At 42.2% G+C, this 23,190-nt stretch overlaps 1 protein-coding gene across 9 annotated transcripts in view; it reads left to right on the top strand.

Moving 5' to 3' along the window:
- FBRSL1 (fibrosin like 1) overlaps positions 1–23,190 on the top strand; it is a 714,791-nt gene that overhangs the window by 642,625 nt on the left and 48,976 nt on the right. For all 9 annotated transcript variants that reach the window (XM_024218289.2, XM_024218285.2, XM_024218290.2 and 6 more), the window contains one exon: positions 2,652–2,697. In XM_024218289.2, coding sequence (XP_024074057.2) covers positions 2,652–2,697 — 46 coding nt within the window. The remainder of the gene's footprint in view (positions 1–2,651; positions 2,698–23,190) is intronic.

The raw sequence follows: 23,190 nt of genomic DNA on the forward strand, positions 1-23,190 counted from the left end.
TAGGTTTTTTGTGTCCATTTTCTTTAAAGGGTGAGTAATGGAATTGAATGATGTATTCAAATTCTGTCTCATGTCTGCCTTCCCCAACTTCCTCACTAACTTTAGAGTAATTCCTTGAATAAACTGTAGTGGAAGCGTTTCAGAAATGGCCCTTAAGCCAAAAACAGTACTGATCTGGAGACAAAGATCTCTATAAATTCATGCAAACTTAATGTAAACACTAGGTATGAAGGTTTATGTCTATAAACTGTGGCTGTGGTGCTGAAAACCCTGTTCTGTAAATGCTGACTCTTGAATGTTAAAGCTTGTTTTTCTGTGTCATTCTCCCTGTCTTAATCCACAGGTCTTATATTTGCCTTTAACCCTGAATTTCTTGCTTGTTTCTCTTAAATTCTGGCGTCATTTTAAACTATATTGATGAGCTCTTTAGCTGATGATTTTCTGGTGACAGTGTGAGTCCGTATCATCCTTCTTTGCTGAATTATGTGGAAAGATGCCATCCTTATGGTTGGAGCAGGGACTTGAGCTTCAAGATTCCTGGCTCTGGTGCTGACTTGCTGTCTGTGACTTTGTGCAAGTCAGTGGCTTCTTTTTGTCAGTTTCCCTATCTGTAAAGTGGGGTAATATTATTTACCCACCTCCAGGGATCATGATGTTGCCTAAAGTTTATGAAGCGCTTTGAGGCCAAATCGTATATGTATGTAAGTTGTTGGTTTTAGGAGAAGTGACTGAACTGCAATATTCAGCCCAAATTTCAAACATCCTAGTGTGTAGACCCAGGGTTTTGATTCAGATGCATTCCTATTTTCTGTCTGATGGTGGTGGATGTTGTTTGACAATATATGGAAGAAGGTCTTACTCATGGATAATAAATTCAGAGCTGGCTCTAAACTATTTTATACACTGCTGCCATTGCAGCATTACTGTGTAGCAGTAAATAACTAGCCAAAGTCAAGGAGTAAATTCTGCCCTCAGCTTCACCCATGCAGCAAAGGTGATACAAGTGTAATTCAAGGTAGAATTTGGTCCATCTTGGATCATTTTGATAGAAGGTATGCCGTGACCATACACACCAAGACTGAAGAGGCAGGCTCAAGTCAGAATTTCCTTACTTATTTTGTGGGTTGATGTCTCAACCTCAGCATTGTTTCATGTTGTCTTCCCTCTCTATTTTTTATAGCATTCAATATGATCACTCCAGATTGTGACTTTGTGTTCCTTAGAAATAATAGTGGTAGAGATGACTCTTTCTTCTTTCTTATTACACCTCTACCCCGATATAACACGAATTTGGATATACCGCTGTAAAGCAGCGCTCTAGGGGGCGGGGCTGCGCACTCCGGCGGATCAAAGCAAGTTCGATATAACGCGGTTTCACCTATAACACAGTAAGATTTTTTTGGCTCCCAAGGACAGCGTTATATCGGGGTAGAGGTGTATATCTGCTATGGATCTTCCTGCATTTTTGCTGTCTCTTTCTAAATCGCTGTCTAAAATATGTAGCAGCGCAATACAAGTCATAGCGCACTTATCATGCAAACCTCCCAGGGCACTTTAGAATAAAATCAGTAAAATCAAAAAGAAAATCAACTTAGTTCAGCCCTGAGTTGAATTAATTATTTTTTAAAGCAGTGTTGGGGTTGGGTTTTCTATATATATATATATATATATATTTAGCTTCTCCAACTTTGTTCTCCCTGTATCACATTTTTATTCAGTTTGATGCAAACTTGGAGAAGATATTGATAATTATCACACTGAGATTAGTAACATGTTGAAAATGCCCACCTGTGCAAAAATTAGCTTGTCATTCTCTATGGACCCTTTATTGACCAGATAATAATCAGCTAGTGATAAACGATAAATTTGTTTATGCTGAAGTAGACGTACTTTGATAGCTGGAAAAAAAGTCATCAAATTAGCTAATAAAAGCTTTATTTACCATGAAGGGTTTTTTAAATGTCTGTCATTATCATCCTGGTTGCAACACAGTGACCCCGATTATCATGAAGCTGTTTACAAGGTTTAGGTTAATTGGATTTCTTAACTACTTCCCAGAGCTGTGAGGAGCACAAGTACAGTATGATGAAGTTCAAATAGTATAACGCAGCCCCGTTTACGAAGAGACAGGCTTCCTGTAGAAAGAAGTTGCTTTGTTTCATAACCAGCTCCGTGCATAGCAGCTGTGTCTGTGATTTGGTGTGATATATGTAACACCTCTATTTGTGCAGATGCATATAGCTGTAGCTTGCACTGTCACTACACAACTACGATTTGTGTATTCAGTAAGAGAAGAGGTTTATTTTCAACAAGAGAGACTTTGAAATGTTGTTACTTCAGCTTGATAGCCAATTCATTTGTATTTTCATATGAAGAATCATGAATAAAATAGCTTGTGTGTTTCATGGGTGCCTGAATAAAAGAGACAGGAGGATGTACTTGAGTGAGAACAGGACAGTGCTTTTATGTGCTTTTCTTTCCTCTGCTCAAGACTCCTGCTTGTTCTTAAATAGCACAACATTGCACCCTCCAGGTGAAGTGTGTAACTGCAGTTATGATGATTGATTCGTTCTGTAAGGACTGTGTATTTTTGGTAGAGACTCCTATATTCTCTTTTAGAATCAGTAACCCTCTTTCTGTTTTGTTTTCAGGCTTCTTTAGGCTCCGAGAAGCTGTTTTCCCCTGCAGCAAATAAAGGTAGGTGCTTTGGAAAAACACTTTCCTTTTCTTATCTTACCGTTAGCACAAGAAACTCCTTCAGTGTATGAAACTATCAAAAACCTTGTGTGTGTAACAGGAATTGAATTTAACAGGAAGCCAGTGACTGCAATCTTGCCCCGTAGTGTTGTCAAAAAGAACAACCTCACATTGTCACAGGATTGCAATGGTTATGTTAATTTTCACAGCCACCTTGTATTAGGATGAGGCTGGGTTTTTTTCCCCTTCCAGATGGTAGATTTGTAGCAAATGTCTTAACGAGAGGGCTTATTGATGAAGCAGGAATCAACTTTAACTATAGCAGAGCCGCCACAAGCAAATCTTCATTTTAAAAAAAACCTAAGGAATATTTGTGTATCTATATTATTCTCTCAAGGATTCAAATATCTTTTCACCCACCAGCGTGCAGAACGTTTATATCTATAGGTCTCAATCCTCCAAAGTGAAGTTTAAGGTGCTCAGTATATTGCAGGATTCTAGCCCATAGCTCCCATTAGTATTAATGAGAGTTACCTGTGATCCACACTGGGTGTTGCTAAGAGACGTGGCCTGTTCAGATTTCCTTTGGGAATTGTAGTAATACATTTTTAAATATACCGAGCCCTCCCTTTACGACTCAGTCTGTCGGCAATACAAGGCTACTCTGGCTTGTTGCTCAGCTTCCTATGGATAATCTCACTCTTGGTTGAATGCTGTGGACAAAAAATATTTAAGGAACAGCCTTGTAGAGAAGAGTGTTGTGTACAATTGAAAGCATTATGCTCTGAATGGCTCTGCTCTGTCGTGCAAGAAGGCTGACATTATGGCTTTGTATACACTGCCAGTAAGTAACGCTGTTCTGCAGTGTTCCTTGTATTGAACTACAGAATAAAAACCATTTCAGAGCAATAATGACTACTAGGGAGACACAAATACCTTGAAGGGGGAAAATGAGGCTCATTAATAAGAAATTATAGCGTGAAAAGGTTATTTCAAGAGGACCAAGAAGGGACTCGTTTACCTCACTACTATATAGGAATAGGAGCTAGCCAAGAAAAGGCTTTTTGGTTATTACTTGTTGTGTGTGTCTCAGGCTGGTTCCAGGCACCATTGGGCTGGCTTTTGTAGAGGCTGTAAGTGCTAGAAATTCTTTCTTTCCAAGTCCCGCAAACTTTAAATGGTAAATGTGAAAACTGATGGTGAGTGTGTGACATTAGTACATTTGCAGATGTTTTCACAAAATTATGCAGTTTCATCAGAAAAAAATAGCAAAGGACTGCGGGGAAGGGGGACAGACACCATTTGTCATCTCTCCACCCTATTGTGTACCTTAGGTACCAAACCTTGGTAAGCCCAAATCCCATAGAGCTCGCTCGCTCTCAAAAACAAAACAAAACTCCAGGAGCACGAGTGAAAATGTGGCCCAGTGATCTAGTTTAGAGGATTACATTCAAGTGTCAGCAGCTTTTTGGCTCCTGCAGTTAATTGAAGTCTGATGGTTTTTTTCACCTTGATATCTCAGAGCCACTCAGCAACATGAGTTTTCAGATTGCTCTCCATCATGTGCCGATGGCAGTGAACTTGACAGCTTGGAGTCATCTACTCACTGGTGTTTACATCACTGCAGCTGAAAATTATTATCGTTTATTTTGCCATGGATCCAGATATCACCAGGCTTGGGGAAAGTTTCAATCCAGATATGAATTTTGTGGCTCATCTTTAGCTTCTGCATAGATCTTGGAGTAGACACATGTCTACCATGCTGTTTGCCAAAGATTGAGACTGTGTGGGCAGACCCTGCTCAGGACTACCTTAGGATTGGCATGGCATGGCATAGCATAGCATAGCAGTTGTATTGCAAGGTCAGGTTGAGTAGCATTGGTAGATCTATATGGAGAAGCTTGAACGGCACTAAATTCTGACGCTGGTTAATTTTACAAGTCCTGCTATGTGATTACACCAGAGTTTTATCTCTCACATATGCAAATTAAAGGCACTGTTAAATGATGAAGCCTTTGTGATGCCATATGGGCAGAGAGAAGGTGACCTTCAAGGACTGACATTTCAAACTCCATTAATAATATACCAAAATTGACTTAAGTCCTAAGTTTTCAAAGGTGTGAGCAATTGTGCAGGCAAAGGATTAGTTAAACACACAGTTTCCTGATGCACGCATAAATGGTGCAACGGGTGCACACTTCTCTTGCAGGCGTTCGCATTGTGCCCTTCTTTGAAAATCTGTGCTTCGGTTGGGGCGGGGGGGGGGGGGGCATTGCAAGAGATTACAGGTCCAGCAAAAAGCAATAATTAAAAATCAAGCCAGGTCACTGAGGGGATGCACTTCAAGCATTGTTTTGCCAAAGCTTGTGCTGCTCAAATTATGGGAGAGCGCCCTCTTTTTTCAGACCTCTATGCACTCACTGCTTATAAATTCTCAGTAAGGTTTTTATTTTAATATATTATCATTCCATTTTTTCTTCTTGACGACCATCCAGAATTCTGTAGAGGTTAATTTCTTAGTTAGCAAGTTCTATGTTGTCTGCATTGTTGGCCTTTTTTACATGACTGTTGTTTTTTGGGGGGTGGGGTGTTAAACACAGTAGGTCAGATTCATTCTTGATGTAACACCATTGATTTCTATAGAATTACATGAAGGATGCATTTGGTGCAGTGAATTTATTAATGTCATTCTAGTTTACCAACAGATTAACAATGCAATGAAGTATTAAGATGGGCAACTTTTACTTTTCCATGTCTGGAATAGTTGTAAAATGTAACTTTTTACCACGCTGCTTAGCTTCTCAAAAGGTCTTAGATGCTGAATCTTTTGTTTAATGTTCCCTGTGTTACATTTGTCTTCACCTCCTTACAACAGAAGGCCATTGCTGCTGTGTCCCTCTTTTGACACAAGTTGATGTGTGACAACAGATGTACTATGCAGCAGTCAGCTTCCCTGGAACATTTGCCATTATGCAGGGGAGAGGAGGTGTCTTGACCCAAAGTGACCTCAGTGGTCACAGCTGTGAAATAGACTGAATTAGAGGACTTTGAGCTTCCTGGAGAGAGAGCAAGAGAGAGATTAAACACCCCATACAAGAAAATAGTAATTAAAAATAAAAAGCATTGAGGCCCATTTGTTCTGATACCCTGTTCTTTTCATGCAGGGTTCTCCCAGCCAGTCAGTGGTGGGGGGAGGGTGGTGTGAGAGCTTGGAGGGACCCGAAAAACCAAAGTGCAAAGGCAAGCTAGATCAAAGCTCCATGCTAGCCAGAGGGATAGGAGAGACTGAGAAGAGGAAAAAGAGCAAGAGCTTCTGATACAAATTCAGATTTGTCTGTCAGCCTGCAGCAGGCCAGAGGAGCATTTGCCCATTAAACATCTAAAGGGACCTCAATCTGGCTGGTGTATTGACATTTGGGGTGTTGAGTTTTTTAAGGCTATCCTGGTGCACTCACTGCAGCTACTGATTCACTTTTAGGCAAGTCCCTTGTTCCCATTTCATTGGAGGGAAATGATTATGCCCTATGCTACGTGCAGATGTCCTAAAGGCTTTTCTTCTTGGTGATCCCCAGTGGTACCAGTCCATGCAGTGCCAGCCCTGTGCCATTTCTTTCAGTGAGATAACCAGTAAGGTGCCAGAGGAACAAGGAGAGCTTTTATTACCAAAAGCCTTGAAACCGAGATCCTAATGCTGAGAAAATTTGTGGAGATCTGAGTTCTCTCTTGAACCCAGCTCCTTCCTCAGCCACTGGGAGTACTGCAGTATGAATGGGCTTCTTAAAATAGATGTTTCTTCAGTGGATTTAATGCTGGTGAAAGGTTCCAGGTTAATGGTCCTGAAGAGTGAAATCCTCTATCCCCAGAGCAAGCGGCGCATGGGCAGCTTCAGTGCAAGCTCTCCATACTAACCCCTGCCAATGTGCGTCAGTCCTGACCTGGAGCAATAACTTGTAGAAGCGAAATGGGAATTCAGTGTCATTGTCCACTGAATCCTTGGCACCTTTTCCAAAGCTTCCAGCAAGGTTGCCAGATGTGGTTTTGTAAGATGACCACCTATCCGCGAGGAACCAGACTGAGCGCAACACCACAACTTTGGACAGGGCCTGGGACAGCCATCAGGAATGGTTAGGAAGTCAATATGAGCTGTGGGTGCTCAACATCTGCTGGGCTCAGGCCCAAACTTTGAATTAGGCAGGCAATGTTGTCTGACGCATAGAGTACCTGACTGGGAATCCACGTTCCTAAGATCTTTGTCCAGCTGTGCTACATACTTGCTGGGTGATCACTTAACATCTGTGCCTCAGTTTCCACATCTACAAAACGAGGGATAATACTTGCCACTCCAGCATGTTGGTAGGCTTAATTAATTAATGTTCATAAAGTGCTTTGAGATCCTTTGTTGAGAGGTTTTATGGAGAGTATAGTATATAAAGCATTGTTCTCACTGTAATAATAAGTGAAAATAGCTTTGGGGTTTTTTTTTTTTCTTTTCTTTTATCCATTTTTTCCCCTCGAGTTAAAAAAATGCTTACCATATACTCTCACTTTTCATTGAACATATAGGCATAGAACTCTGAAGTGCTCTCTTTCATCGTGAACTGTACGTGTCCCCAAAGCTCTAAAGCATACTGTCTGTGCCTTAACCCTTTGACAAGAGGGAACCAGGCTTGCTTGGCACGCAGGCCATAATTGTCAGCCCTGGGATGCACCACAACCACCCGCCCCCGTGGATTAATGCATTTATAATTCTTTGAAGTTTCCTTCTTTTATATTTTGTCCTCTTGACCACAGAAGTGTGCCATGGGCCAGCAAGAGAGATTTCTTGTTTAAAAGACAACTCAGAGTCCTGACGAGCGCATCTGAACCAGAAAAAAGAACCCCTGTTCCTCTGAGATCAGTGCTGCATAATCTTGTTGCCTTAAGGGGACTGTCTCTCCTTTTTCTCTTCTCTTTTCTTTTCTTGTTTTTTTTCCTTCTGCACTAAACTGTCACACTAAATCATTTTAAAAGCTAGAAATACAAAATCTCCAGAGTAGGACATGCTGTTAAAAACTGATGCTTATTATTGCGAGAGGGGGTGGGAGCTGGGGTGGGGTGAGGGACAAGGGTTGGAAACAGATGGTTTCTTTGCTGAGAGAGTCTGTGTGAGCCAGTGAATTGGAAACCAGCCCTAGCAGGGCTGCTCTTGAAGTAAGATGCTTTACACCGTTGTGAGGCGTTGTTATCTAATGGATAAGGCACTGAACTGGGACTCAGGAGACCTGGGTTCTATCCCAGCTTTGCCACAGATATGCTGTGTGACCTTGGACAAGTCACTTCATCTCTTTCTGCTCCCACTTTTCGTTTTGTTTTTGTTGTAAACTCTTTGGGACAGAGACTGTCTCTCATTATGTGATTATATAAAGCCTTTTCCACTGGGGCCCCAATCTCACTTGGCATCTCTACGTGCTACTAGGTAATAGTAATAATACACTATAGAGCTTTTCACCAGAAGATCTTGATGTGATCTGTAGGCATTAAGTAAGTCTCCCAATACCCTTTTCAGGGAGGTAAGTAGCATGTGTGTGTGTAAACTGAGGCCCAGAGAAGTGTAGTAAACTTGTTCATGGTCATACACCAATTCAATGGAAGAGCCAAGAATACAGATACTAAGGGCTCTGCCACTGATTCCTCCAACTTCCTGTTTCCCATTTTGTAATGTACCCAGGCTTTGATGAAATTCCAGAGTCAGCATTTTTTTCTATGATGCCTGTTAAACCTAGTCCAATGATGTTTGCAGCCTGAATTTAAAGGTGATGATTTAGAGCCACATCTACAAATGAGAGGCCACATTAATCACAGGCAAGGAGGGAAATCTTTTAACAGAAGCATTACTAGTAGTATAGCACTTAATATGCACTAGATGGCCAGACTGCTCATAAAGCCCCTCCCCACTAGTATTCTCAACTCTTTTGTCACAAATCTCACATTATTTGGTGTTTTTAAAGCCCTGGCTCCTGGAGTCATGTGATTACATGAGACACTATTTTGATTTTTAAAAATAGTAAGTTTCTAGCCTGCTTGGTTATAAAGAAAAGTTTGATAATGTGACACTCCACCAAACACTCAAAAACCAGATGGAAGTTAAAAAGAACCTCATATGTATTATGTTTGAAAACCTCATTTTTAAGCCCATCTCATGATTTTTGAATGCTTTGGGGTGGCAATATTGGGGACACACCAGGATCTGGGATATAATTGGATCCAGGACCTGAACCATCTATGGCCTCCTGCCTCTTTCCTTCTCTAAAATTTATAATCTAATCTAACCACTCCTTGGATTAATTAATACATTAGCTATCGGGTAGGGTGACCAGATGTCCCAATTTTATAGGCACCGTCCTGATTTTTGGGTCTTTTTCTTATATAGGCTCCTATTACCCCCCCACCCCCTGTCCCGATTTTTCACAATTGCTGTCTGGTCACCCTACAATCGGGCTTCCTTGAATGTGCATGCATATATAATATATAGTGGTCTAGAAAGAAGGAGGACTCTTGTTTTTTCAAAAACCATCTAGGTAACCATGACAATCCCACAGGTCAGAGCTACTTAGTCACATTTTTTGAAAACAGAGTAAGAATAACAGCCGTTAAGAGTGGGGTTCTACAGGAATCCTTGCATTGCTCAGGCGCTGGGAGGCACTCTGCAGTCTCTTTATAACTGATAATGCATCTGCATGGAGGTGGGGGGGTGTATGTAAGGCTTATTTAATAGCTGTCTACACCGTGATCTCTCTCTATAGTGGGTCCAAGGAAAATGTCACAATAACATGGAAGAGACCATTTTCCAACCGCCACTGTTCAATTAGCTTAGTAAAGCTCGACTTACATCATCCAGAAATGTCGTCGGGCGAGTGGGCTACGAAGAAGGGCAATTTATGATTTTAATATCAACACAAATTTACTGTTGTCTAACACAAGTAGGCAGATTCTGCTAGTACCATTTCTCCCCACCCCCACCCCGTGGTCAGTTAAGACAGCCACCTCCACTGTAGTCTGCCAGGATAAAGCTTCCTTTGTACTGTCGGGCTACAGCCAAGAGGTGAAAAGTTGAATTACAAACATTTCTAGGCCTGCTGGTTGGTGTCATGTGTGTTGTTTTGCTGTTTTAAGGTTATGGGGGTCTGTAGCTGCGTTCCTGTCAGTGGGATTGGAATGAATAGAAGCAATACTGTGAGAGATAAAACGTGTTTAATTATTTATTTGAGTATTACAGACTGAAATTGCTTTTTGATTTAAAGCATACAAGCCATGGATATATTTTTGGAGTAGAGACAGAGAGACACATACACATGCGCGCACACACAATTGCCTAGGGTAATGTAAAAGTCTATTTGCTCGACTGCCCTTCCTCCGCAGGATTTGTTCATTTCCTTAAATATTTTAAATTTTAAATGCAGCTTTGTTAACTATTATGGCGAGCTAACTGCACGCAGAGCCTTACCGAGAAAAATAAAATAAACAAAGTCTGGTTGTATAAATGTTATGAAAAGGATGGTTTATTTTCTTTAATTATAGTTTTTATTTAAAATAAAAAAACTTTTAACAGCAAAGAAAATATAACTGGCATATTCATGCATAAACTGTAGTGATTCACTAGGCACATTTTAACTTTCCGAGTTCATGTAAAAGTAGCTAAAGAGAGCATCAGATTATAAATCATACATTTAAAAAAATAATTCCTACTGGCTACTAGTAACAAATTACTGAAGCTAAAAGATTTTTTTTAAAAATCAGGTATGCTTTGCATCCTTTCCTCTGTTTGGTTACTTCTTGCATTTCTCTCTGATGGGGCAATGAAAAAACAAACAGGTCAGTTTCCGCTATTGTTCCCAGTTGATTTCCGTTCTGATTCTGACCTATTAATAGGGTGCTAATGTTTAAATCCAAGCACTGCCACCCAAACACAATATCCATTTTAATAGTTTTTTCCTTGATTTTTTTTTTAACTTTGAAAACACAATTTGTATTAAATTTTGTAAAGCTTTTGTTAACCAGAAAACTAAATGTTGGGTCTAAATCCAGCATGCCCCTTTAAATTAACTAGTGCCTAATCAGGGTGAGACTGTCTGGAACCAATGTGTCGGGTATGAATGCTTTTGGCCTTCTGACGAAAGTCCTGATCCAATTCAGATCTGTTCCCAGTAAAATAGTGTCATCCTTCTCTACTGCCTTGATACAATGTGTGTGCATTCTCTCTGCGTGCTGCACCATGTGTTTGTGATCTTTGTATAGCTCTCTGATGTTCCTTTCTCTGTTCCCCTCCACCCTCGTGCTTCATACTTCTATTTGGGAGAAGCAGTTTGACAGGTGACCAATATTAAGCTGTCCTGGGTTGTATAATAGCTCATTAGGGAATCCTGCAGACACAGTAACTGTGTGCTTCCTGCAGGTCACTAGCATAGCAGAGGCCAGACCGACAATTGGCAAGTAATTTGACAAGTCAGCAGGAGGGTAAGGAGGTGGGTGCATGGGGGAAGCTGGAACTGACCCTGAGGTCATCCTGCGTTTCCCTCTGAGCAATCAATGAAAGTGATCAATGAGACCACCGTGTGTTCTTTAATTGCAAATGGATCTGGTTGCTCTTTTGTGCACAAAGCTGGTGTGGTCTGTAATTCCCAGTGAGTCACCGACCTCCAGCAACAGGGTCTTCATCATGAGCAGAGAATACCATTAGCAAGCTGCTGTTTCGCCCCTTCCCCCTGGAGATTTAAGGCCCCCTCCTAATCTGGGGAGGCACAGGGCATGAGGTTGGTGAGCAGGATGCTTGCTATCCTGATCAATCTGTGTGGCAAGCAGTAATAGTTCATTCTCCACCGCAGTTCTGGAGTTGACATGCTGTATGTTTCGGTAATTGATTTTCATATTAGCTTCATTTGAAATGTGTAAATCTCTGAATCACGAACAGCAGCCTGGCCTGTCCTATCCCGAGGGAATGAGGCAATATTGAGGGGGCATCCTTCAAGCCTTGAAGGTTCCTGCCGCTTTATTTCTCCTTTAAGTCATCCTAGACACGCACACACGCTCCCTCTCTCTCTGTCGTCCCCCCCCTTTGCCCCCCAGCCGCCCCTTTCTGGTTAACAAGGGCTGGACACTGTTCCTTGCAGAATCTTTTAATGTTGTTCCTGAGCTGGCCAGATGAATTGCAGCACGAGGTCTTCCCTCCCCTCCCCACCACTCAGAACTTGGACTTTTCCTGTGTACTGTGGGCTAGAATCTGGTCTCAGTTACTCCAGTGTAAATCCATAGTAATTCCGTTGACCTTACTTGGATTTATAGCAGTATAGCTGAGACTGGAATTTGACCTGGTATTTTTTTGTTTGTTTTTTGCCCTGTTCTTCACAATGACTGTTTTTAAACTTGGCCAGTGTTTGTGCTGTTTAGAATTTAACTCTCTATCTCCAGCTCCATTCATTTTAATGCACTTTATGGAAAAGTCCTACAGAAGTTAATAGGAATATAAGCTTTCTATAAGGGTTTTAAAAACTGTCTTGTAGAGCTTATTAGAGAATCATATTCCTGCTATGGGATTCTGTAGGATGGTTCCAAAGCTTGTGGAAAGTTTCTCATTCTTCATTCAATTTAAGGGTTTTTAGACTAATTTTTATAGACCCCTTACTATGTTTCTGAAGAAACCTATTGGTTTCATCACTAATAAATTCTATAGGGCTTATCCATAAGGAAATAGTCAGACTTGTGGATCTCTTTCTCCAATGAAATGGGCATTAACTTTTTGCTCTGTTGAAATGTAAGAGCAGGGTGAGTTACAAATCAAAGAAAGCTCAGATAGAAAAAGTACATTTACTAATATTGTTAAATGATAGGCCCCTCACAGTCCCTGCATCTTGGTTGGGTTAAAGAAATGTTATTTTTAAAACATCATATCATTATTCCCACTGTTGGTTTTATAACCCCCTTCCCACTCCTCCCCAGCCGTCGGTGCTGAAAGTAACCTTGTTTGTAGTAGTTGCACTACTGGAATTAAGGGGGGGTTTTCAGCATGGTGAAAAACTGTATTTTTAAGATATTGTGTAGTGATAGTTCACATGTTCCAGGACCCCTGAAAAAAGCCAGCTCTGCTGGTCCAATCCATCCAGGCATTAACATTGGAATTTTTATCTAATTAAATGAAAACGGCTTTGTGTATGCATGCATCTTGCTGCTTGTATCTTTCATATGCAAGCCCAGAGCCACCCAATGACAGGTGAGTGGGCTGGAAAAGAAGTAAAATTATGTAATTGCCAGTTTCCTTCAGTTTCATTCTCTCTTTCATTTTGCATAAGGAAGGCTATTTAGATCTCAGCTCACATGATTTTGGTGGTAGCCAGACATCTATGAAACTGCATCTGCTGCTGTAGTCTCTGCTCACTGCGTATGCATCTGTTTGCATTCACTGATGATCCAGTACTGAGGGACTGTGCTTCCTGCACATGGCAGCCTGACAGTGTCTCCTAAAGGGGACGGCTTGTCCGTTCTGGCACTTGATTCCTTTCTCCTGTGACTTGGTTTGGGACAGAGGAGGAAGAAATTTAGAAGCAGGCAGCACCAACCAAATTAGATTGAGATTAAAGTTCAACAGGCTTTGCAATGGGTTGCTATTTGTACGCCAAGCTGCTAAAAATCAACCTGCACCCTGGGAACCTGTCCACAAAGCACGGTTGATAGGAGAGGGCCAACCTCATGCAGGCAAATAGGCAGCATTTTAGTTCTTTCTGTTCTATGGGGCTTGGCTTCCAAATTGAAGGGCTGGCTTTGTTCCGTTGGCCTTTTATGTGGCTGGCCTTCTCCAAAAACTAGTGATGGGCTCCAGGGGTGGGGGTCCTACAAAGCATCCTGACTGAATGAGTTTAACAATTGTGTGAACATTGAACGTTGTTATTTTTAGTATTGAACCAGTGATTAAAGCTAGATAGACACCTGAAACAGACAACTAGAATGTGATAGTTAAAATCTGTACTGATGGGTTGAATGGACACGGTAAAGTAGATTATTTGATACTTTTTATAACCAATTCTGTGGGCACACTGGATATTTTGGTTGGAAGGCTTCTGTGTTAGAGGCCAGATCCTGTCCCACACTCTGGCCCCTTTGTGCCATTCCAGCAGCATAAAGGCACAGTAAAGGTGCCCTAACCAGACAGCTGACTCAGGATTCCCCCCAGCGTAGGGGGACACCCCAGTTGACATAAAGCCTGCATAGTCAGTCCTATATCAGCTCTATGGCATAGAGAGGGTGTTTCAGGAAAGAGAGAGAGCATGGCTCCAGCAGTCCATAGCAGCAGAGCGCCTCATTGCAGGGCACTGCAGCCAGGCGTAATTTAGAGCTGCTTTAAATTACACTAAGGTCTGGAGGTGAGCCCTGGTGCAGCTAAAAGTACTGAATTGTTTGCGCTGCTCACTTTTTCTTCAGGGACCTATATTGCTTTCAGATCCGCCCATACTGCAAAATCTGAATTTGGAAACACCCCAGCAGCCCCAGTAATTCGGGAGCATTGGATCCAGGTTTTTGGTTCAAACCCATGCCTGCTGCAAACATTTCCGTCACTGAATGGAGGCAGCGACGATAACCTTCTTTTTCTGCATCATTTCCTGTGGGCCTTTACTAAACATACCACCCAGGTGTCCCTGTGTCAAGCTGCTTCTCGCTGAGTCTGCTTCTGTTGCTGCTGGCAGGCTTACCCTACCGTGCTCGTGACCAGACTCTCCCACCACAGTGTGTTAATTTTAAATAAACAGAGTTGGTGGGTTGTGATTTGGGAGGGTTTTCCCATCAGGCAGTATTAGAAGTTCTGCAAAGGGGAAAGGCTCGGATTCTATGTGAATTTCCCCCCTCCCGTATTTTAATATGATGGCTCTGATTTTGTCGTCGCTGAAGTATTGACTGGCAGCGCTATGATTCTCCTACACACAGGCAGGAGCTGCCAGCTCTTTCTGACGCAGCTAGCAATCAAGGTTATGGATTCCATGGTGCCAGAAGAGCTGTTGATCCAAAAGATTTTTAACATCTGCGAGTCATCTGTGTCCAAATTAGACTTAATTACCTCCCCTCTCCACACACTCCCAAAAATGTTACATGACACACACTGCTGGAAAACACGTTAAATAACTTTTTGATGCAGCTGACCACTGTTGCAAACCATAAGCCGTGGGGTTGCATCTCCACTTCCAAGTACATTGAAACCCAGGATAAACACACCAGCCCCCCTCCAATTATAATGCATGAAAATGTTGGCTTCCTTAGGGAGCACACACCGGGCAGTTGTTTTTTCCCTGCTCCGTAACTCGTTTGCTCCAGATGCTGTTGCATGCTGTCAAAAGCTGCTGTTGTCACAAGCCAACAAGGGGGTCCTTGTCAGAAAGCTCTAAGCAGCCTTCTGTCTTATCTGATAGTGAGACACATACACACATTTTGCTAGATGGGGAGAAGATGAGAGAGCTTTGTGTTTCCCCCCCCCCCCCCCACTCCATTCGCAAGCCGACTATTAAATAATTAATGTGCCCAATGGGATGGAGGAAAGCAAAAGCTGTTGTGTGCCAAAGTTTTCTCTGGCTCCAAAAAGCACAGCTCACAGTGTATTCTGGCACCTAAGAGCGAGTTTTCTTCCCTCCTCTATTCTTCCGTATGTGTGCTGGACAGGGAAGTGGTGTTCTCAGCCCAGCGGGGGGATGACTGTTATTTCAGACCAGCAACAGGGGGAAAGGAACAGCCTGTTGCCTGATTGATGTTTGTTTTTTATGGACAGACACCAAACCTTCATTAGAGACGGGGGGAGAGGGAGGGCGTGCTCTTAAGGAACTATTGTACCCACACACAAAAACTTCTCTGCACTTTCTTTGACTTCAGCTGTACTGTTTTGGCCCTGGTGACTTTAAGAAAATATACACACCGCACAGAAAGTTCAGTGAAGGCTTTTGGAGAGGGGAGGCTGGAGGAGGGGACGACAGTCCAGTTGGATTTTACAGTAATTAATTTCAGATATGCTGCTCATCTATTCTCTTTGGATTTCAGAGAGGAACATGGGATTGCAGGGCTTGGTTTTCTGCATAATACAATCCTCTCCTTCCCCCTCCAGTAAAGCTCCATTTTCTTCTGTCTATGGATTCTAACATTCAGGTTGCATTGAAGTGCTATTTCTTTGTATTCATCACATTTTAAAGCAGGAAATTATCTCTGGGCCAAAGACAAATGCAGGAGAAGAGGAAGGGAAGCTATTAAAGAGGCTTTCCTCTTGCCATGCGCCTGGGATACAAGAAGCCATAAGAGACTGAACAAGCCAGTAATGGGTATAGCGGATTACTTTCCAATGTACTAATGGGGCGTATTCAATCAAACAACAAATGCCTGTCATCCCTGCATCTGCTTATGAAAAGCTCCCAGGGTACACCGGTGAAGATGACAGTGAAGTGAATGGAGTTACCTTGCTTGTTTGTAGAACAGGGCTAAGCCTGTCTCTTAAACTTTATGTGGGAGATTTTCCAAAGCCCAAATAAAAGTCAGGTACCCAGCTCCCACGGGCTTTTCAGTAGGAGTTGGGCAACTAACTGCCCTTTGTGCCTTTGAAAATCTCACTGATTAATAATACTCGGCACTTACAGCACCTGAGCATCTCAAAGCACTTTAGAAAGGTCAGTAAGGCTTAGTATCCACATTTTTCAGATGGTGAAACAGGCTGCAACTTGTTTGTGATCTTAGGGGAGTGGGGAAGCCAGATCTTCTGATTCCCATTTCACTGTTCCGTGATCGTCCCTAGGCCATTCTGCCTTCAGCCTTGTGTTCCGTAAAAGTTTTGGATTGGCAGATGTCGCAGAATATGTTGTATTTGTTTCCGATGCCTTCATCTGTTAATATTTCTGTTGTCATAGGATCATAGTAGTAAAGGAAATGGAAAAGGGCCCATTAGATATTTTAAGCTTTATCCCCCTCAAGAGAAGACCGATCAGATGTTAAATTGGTACTTCACTAGATCACAGCCACAAGGATGAGTTATATGGTACAGTAAAGGATTAATAAAACAGAGCCCTGAATTGCACTGCACGGTATTATTGTTTATTGAAACAATGGGAGCTGCTGGGGGCTCTGAGCATGTTTAGAAGTGGGACCGCTTCATTTGTGTGTCTGAATGAGAGCTGAGCCCTTTTGAAAGTCTAGCCCCAGCTTTGGGTGGTAAGCACCTCTGAGACAAATTCCATTCAGCCCCAAGATGATAAATACATCAAACACACATGAGATTGAGGCTTATTTACTCTGTAGTCTTAAACCTAGGTTAATGAGGTGGGTTTGTCTCGGGGAAATTATTGACATGAAATATCAGACCACTGGGTAAGAACATGCCACAGATTTTCTACCCTTCCTCTGTAAACTGACTTTCTTTTGTTTCTGGATTATAGTGATGCTAATTTAGGGCTGGATCCCGAAAGGTGCTTATCAGAAGCATGTAAGAGTAATGGAGCAGTTGGCATTTGTGCGTGTGTGTTGAACCACTTCATGGCATGCTGCAGTGGGGCAAAAAAAGAAACGCTTGAGGGATGTTGCATATTTCTAAAAGGCCTGTGAGCTGGAAGCTATGTGTGGCGGTTTCCTTCAAACCCTTTTCTTTATGAATTACCTCTGCAGGAAAAGGAAGTTGCATTTGGAGGAAATTCAAGTCCCTCCCCTGTGGAGAGAAACCCATCATGAAAAAGGGGAGAGACTGGAGTCCTTTCCAGGTTTCATTTCATAGGAGGAAATATTGCTTCCTTTTAACTCTTGAACAAACAACTACAGTGGCCACATCATAGGAGATCACATTCAGATAAGTCTGCATTCTAACATTTGCTCTTGGCCCAGGAGCTGGACAACAACCTGGATTCTCTCAAGTATTCCTAGTAGAGGCTTGGGTGCCCTCACACTTGGCTAGGATAGGGAACATATCTTACTCCCTACACATATTCTTGCTCCCTGCATAGAAGGATCATAAAATGTTGTTTGGGGTTTGGCAGGAGTCCTTTTAGTTCTTGATCTTTGATCTTGGCCATTACTTTCCCTCGTGTCTTCTTTCTTTTCTTGGAAGTGCTACGCTGGCAGTAAAGAAGAGAGATACTTCTGTACCATAGCTATAGCTTGGGGAAGGAGTTGGGGCTAGCCTATTAAAATGCGACAGTTCTCTCCCCATCTTTAGGAAACGTTCAGTCTTGAAGTTCGTCATAGCAAACCCAGCTGCAGCTGTGCCCCAGAGGTTATTTCCTAATTAAACGTCTTCACATGTTAATCGTAATGCTATAGATTATACTAAGTTGTTTGCTTCATTATATTGGGTTGCTTCCCTCCTGAAAGGAGGACCGGAAAAGCAGAGAGAGATTTTTAAAAAAGCAATAAAATAAAACCCCAAGAAATGTTTCCTAGGCCTGGCCTGCTCACAGTTCTTAAGCCTTGTTAACGCTGAAAATTTATGTTGGCATAGCAACATCGGTCGGGATGAGAAAAAACTACACCCCTGACCGACATAACTTTGCCAACCTAACCCCCGGCAAAGACAAAGCTATGTCGACGAAAGTATACTAGTATAGTTAAAGCGATACTGCTTTTGTATGTCAACAAGCCCCTAGAAATGTCTGAAGCTTCTGTAAAATTGAATCTCAGGGCTTCTGGATAAGAGGACCTATTGGAGAAGATGGGGACCATCCATATCCCATCAAGATTTGGAGCCGATACTGAGTTCATAAAACTCCCCATCAGTGTGCAAGCTGAGACGTCTCTGAGAAGCAGAGAGTGCAGCTGCATGAAGGGAGTTTATTCTCTCAGCCCTGCAGCTTCACAGTTCCTGCGCTGAGAGGTCTGCTGAAGCACATAGAAGCGACAGATGTGCCTAGCGTCCGAAATTACTCCCCCTGGTTCTTGATAGAGCTACAGGAATGAGAATTCCCCCCCTTTTTTATTAAAGATGATTTTTCTGCCCTTTAAAGGACTCTGCCACCTGTTCCAATTGCTCAGTGAGGTTTGTTTGAAAAGCCAGTCTTGGTCTTACAAAGAAAGAAAGGGAAAAAAGGAGATGCAGCGCATTATACCAAGAAGGATTGGTGTTTTGGATTCATGAGGGAAGAGCAAGAACAAAATACTATGGAGAGATATTAAATGAGGCCCTTTTGTTTCTTTGCTTGTAGAGCGTAAAAATGCCCAAGACATGAATGCTGCGTTCAGATTACCCGTGAACATTTAAACGTATGTGCTGGTATTTTATAAAATGAAGGTGGGGGGCAGAGTGGATACCTAATACTAAGAGGGAAAGGGACCTTAAACTGACACACATTGAGCATCCAACACTGGTAAACAGGGAGTGTCTTGTTCTGCATTAATATGGAAGGAGAGGGAGAACTGTCTAGCGGTTAAGGCAGTGTTTTAGACCCAGTAGATCTGGGTTGAATTCTACTGTGTGACCTTGTGACAAGTCATTTAATCTCTCTCTGCCTCAATGCCCCACCTGTAAAACAGCAACAATGATACTTCCTTTCTTCCACCCTTTATCTTGTCTCTTTTTAGATTGTAAAAGCCAGACTGGGACTGGTTTATCCTGTGTATATACGTCACCTACCACAATGGGGGACCAGTCTTGATTTTAATAAAAATAAATAGTAATAACAAATGTGTCCAGTACATGACAGCTGCTGCAGAATGGTCCTTTCCGCCCAACTATCTCTGAGAGCACTTGGGAGTTTAGGCTGATTCTGGGGATATTCTGTTACAGAAGCCTGAGAACGCAAATATTAAAGAAAAGAAGGGAATAAATACCAGCTCTCACAAATTAATTATTTTATAGTTTTCCTTGCTGCTTTTCAATTTGCTAATATAATAAGTAGGGCCCTACCAAATTCATGGCCATGAAAAACGCGTCACGGACCGTGAAATCTGGTCTTTTGTGTGCTTTTACCCTATATTATACAGCTTTCACAGAGGAGACCAGTGTTTCTCAAATAGGGGATCCTGACCCAAAAGGGAGTTGCAGGGGGGGTTACAAGAGTATTTTAGGAGGGTGGCAGCATTGCCACCCTTACTTCTGCACTGACTTCAAAGCTGGGCACCCAGAGAGTGGCGGCTGTTGGCCGGCTGCCCAGCGCTGAAGGCAGCACCCCACCAGCAGCAGTGCAGAAGTAAAGGTGGTAATACCATACCATGCCACCCTTACTTCTGTGCTGCTGCCTTTTGAGCTGGGCGGCCGGAGAGCCGCTCTCCAGCTGCCCAGCTCTGAAGGCAGTGCCAGCAGCAGCACAGGGTAACAATACCTCAACTCCCCCCTACAATAACCTTGCTCACAAAAAAAACCCACTCCTTTCTGGGTCAGGACCCCTACAGTTATAACATCATGAAATTTCAGATTTAAATAGCTGAAATAATGAAATTTCAGATTTTTAAAATCCTATGACTGTGAAATTGATCAAAACGGACCATGAATTTGGTAGGGCCCTAATAATAAACTAATACTCTGCCCCTTATTAGGAGTCAGAAGAATGGCTTAGATTTTATTTGCTGGAGCAAACCACAGGCAACCTTCAGTATCATCTGCAAAACAAAACCACATGCACAATGGCACCATGAATCTGGACCGAGCGATAAAGCATTTTATTCATAGTCGCTGACATTATTAACCCTTTTGGGTCCATTAGTGCATATGTATTTCACACAAAGGAATCCTGATGCCTAGTATTTAGGGTTTAATCTCCATTTAAATTAATGCAGGCAGTCGCTCTTAAATCTTTTTAATGTGATTAAGTGAACTTAAACTTTAAGAATATGAGGAACTGGCCAGAGGCAGTCACAGTACAAGCAATACACTGTTAGATTTCCATAGAAAAGTTCTACCAATACAAGTCATGCCTGACTGTAACACCACTGTTGTTCTATTCCTGGGCCTATCCTAGGTGGAGACTATACAGTAAATTGTTTCTAATTGTGTGGTGGTTTTTTAACAGTCACAAATGTTTATTACCTAAGAACCCTTACTAATTTAGAGGGCAGCACTTTTGCAGTATATCGCCAAATGAATCCTAAAATTGGAGTGCAAGGATCGGCCATAAGAGATGAGATGGCTCAGTAATTCTAGCGCTCGCTTCTATGTTTGCGAGTTGGATTTGATTCCTGCCTGGGATATTTCTGAAGAATTAGTTCTTCCCAGTCTCAGGATAGGTTGGAGTACATGAATGTCAGTTCCACCTTCACGTCAGAGAAAACTACCTTAAAAAAAAAATGGAGACACAGTGAGTGAAAACTGTTGTCTTGGGTGCTGACATTGGCTTACAATCTGTGATTGTACAGTGACTCCATTCGTTTTCTCACAGGGTGCAAGAATCCAGGATGCAGCATCCTTGTTGAAATCAGAGCAGCTGCCTACCATGAGACCATCTAAGTTTTTGGAGGGTTAGGAAAAAATGTGTGTGACAGTGGGAGGGTTTATACCAATAAATAAATAAATAGTCTCTTCGTTCACATGGCAAACAGCTGAGAGCAAACGTTCAAATTACTCTGAAATTATTATCTTGGAAAAAGCTTAAGGGGCCAGAACAACTGGTTTCCTGTTCCTTCTTTTCACCCAAAATTAAATAAATAACTATGCATCAATTTAAGTTGAAGTGCTCGCTATGATTATACTTTAGCTAGAAACCTCTATTTACAGTGTTCACTAATGTACTGTATTTTTACTTGGTTTACCAGTTGGGAACATGGTTAGTATCATTGGAGCTCCTGCCTAATTACAGTTCAGAATGTGTAGTTTGAAATAGGAGAGAGATTATTGACATTTTTAAGACTGCTGCTTGCTAATTTCAGGGACTAGTTGGGGGAAGTTGTACAGCTCTGTGCGTTCCGGCAATAGCCGTTGAAAAGAAAAGCCAAATAAGTCAGGGGTTCAGTACCGTGGGTTAGCCAGTGAATATTCCATTTAATGACCCCAGCGGGTCGTTAATAGTGGTTAGAAAACAAATGCTCTTCATCCACACAAACAGCACAGATATCCTCCAAATGCTTTTAAGTACCCCCCAGAATAGGAATCAATCCCAAACCAGCAATTCCTGTAGAGCTTGCAGTCCAGAGGTCCCTGTAAGAGCTGCTACTATGGAATCTGGCCTCAAGGCAAGACAGCAGAGATTAGTGTGGAGAAGAGAGTATTTGAGATAAATGAGTTATTGTTTCAGGCTCTCTGTAGATTCAGGCCAGCTTCAGGGCATCAGTTACGTTGACATTTTTGAGGTTTTGCTCAAGAACCATAAAGGCTGGAAACTTTTTTTTAATGGAAGCTGAGATTCAGGAGTGTGACTTTGCATCAAGGGATAACTCCGTGGCTGTGGAATATATAGGGTCTCTTGTACTGTGCTGCTTTCTGGTGGCAGTATTTCCAGCATTACCATAGCCCCTTGAGTACACCACCCTGCATAAAAGGGGCCATATGGAAGGAGCTTTCCAAACTGCCTATAATGTGTCTGCTATGTATGCGCTAGGCTTTGATCATGATGAGAGACTTTGGGTGCTACCACAATACTAGATATAAAGCCTCTTTCTGTCACTGCACCATACTCCTCTTCCTTTTATGAGGATGCTTTGGAGCTGTTTCAAAGGTTGGTCTCGTGTAGGGCCAGCAAAGATGGGAACAAGTGAATGGAAAAGGGCAGATTTTCCTGAAGAAGCTCTACAACCAGCATGTGCCAAAAGGGATAATTCCAGCATGTGATCACAATCCATCAGGATTTAGCTGTTAGAAACTGAAAGTAAGCTCAAGCATCACAGCATACATGTTTTCTGCAGCCGGTACATGTGGCACAACACCCGGCACACAACACAATAGCATCTTGTTGATCTTCATGGCAGATGCTTTTAAAGGGAAAATGTACCCGTTGCAGACTGAGATAGCAAAAGGCCATCTGTGGCTTCCTAATGCTGTTTACAAACCTTTTCTGCTTCTGCTCTGCTTGTCAATAGCTGCATTTATTCATTGCTTACTCAGTGAACTAAAATGTTGAGGCAGCTCTTGACATGTTCCTTCCAGCACATCCTTTTGGAGCGAATATTTGGTGGCCATAGGGGCCAAATCCAAAGGGCACACACCATTCAAATAAATGCTCCGTGATTAACAATGTGCAGCTTGTCCCTTAAATGTTTTAATTATCCTTGATGCAACTTGAAATGTTGTATGTATTCAGTCTATTTCTCTCAATATCCCAGTTTTCTTAGGACATGAGTCCGATAGGGTCTAAAGCTGGATTATCACAGTGCAGTTATGATATGCAGAGATTTTATGGCTTTGGTTCACACAGAACAATCTACATCCCCAAATAGGATGGGAGGTAGAGGAATAGTGCTGCTGCACAGCAACCACCGCATCAGAGAAGGCACCGACAGATGATGGTCACGGATTCGTTAACAGCCAAACAAGTGGTGTTTGGCTGCTACTGAATATAGGGAGGAGAATTGTGTGGCTCTTACTAAATTTGA

This window comes from Terrapene carolina, unplaced genomic scaffold, assembly GCF_002925995.2.
Source record: "Terrapene carolina triunguis isolate 2854851 unplaced genomic scaffold, T_m_triunguis-2.0 Scaffold234, whole genome shotgun sequence".
In the NCBI taxonomy this organism is placed as follows: domain Eukaryota; kingdom Metazoa; phylum Chordata; order Testudines; family Emydidae; genus Terrapene; species Terrapene triunguis.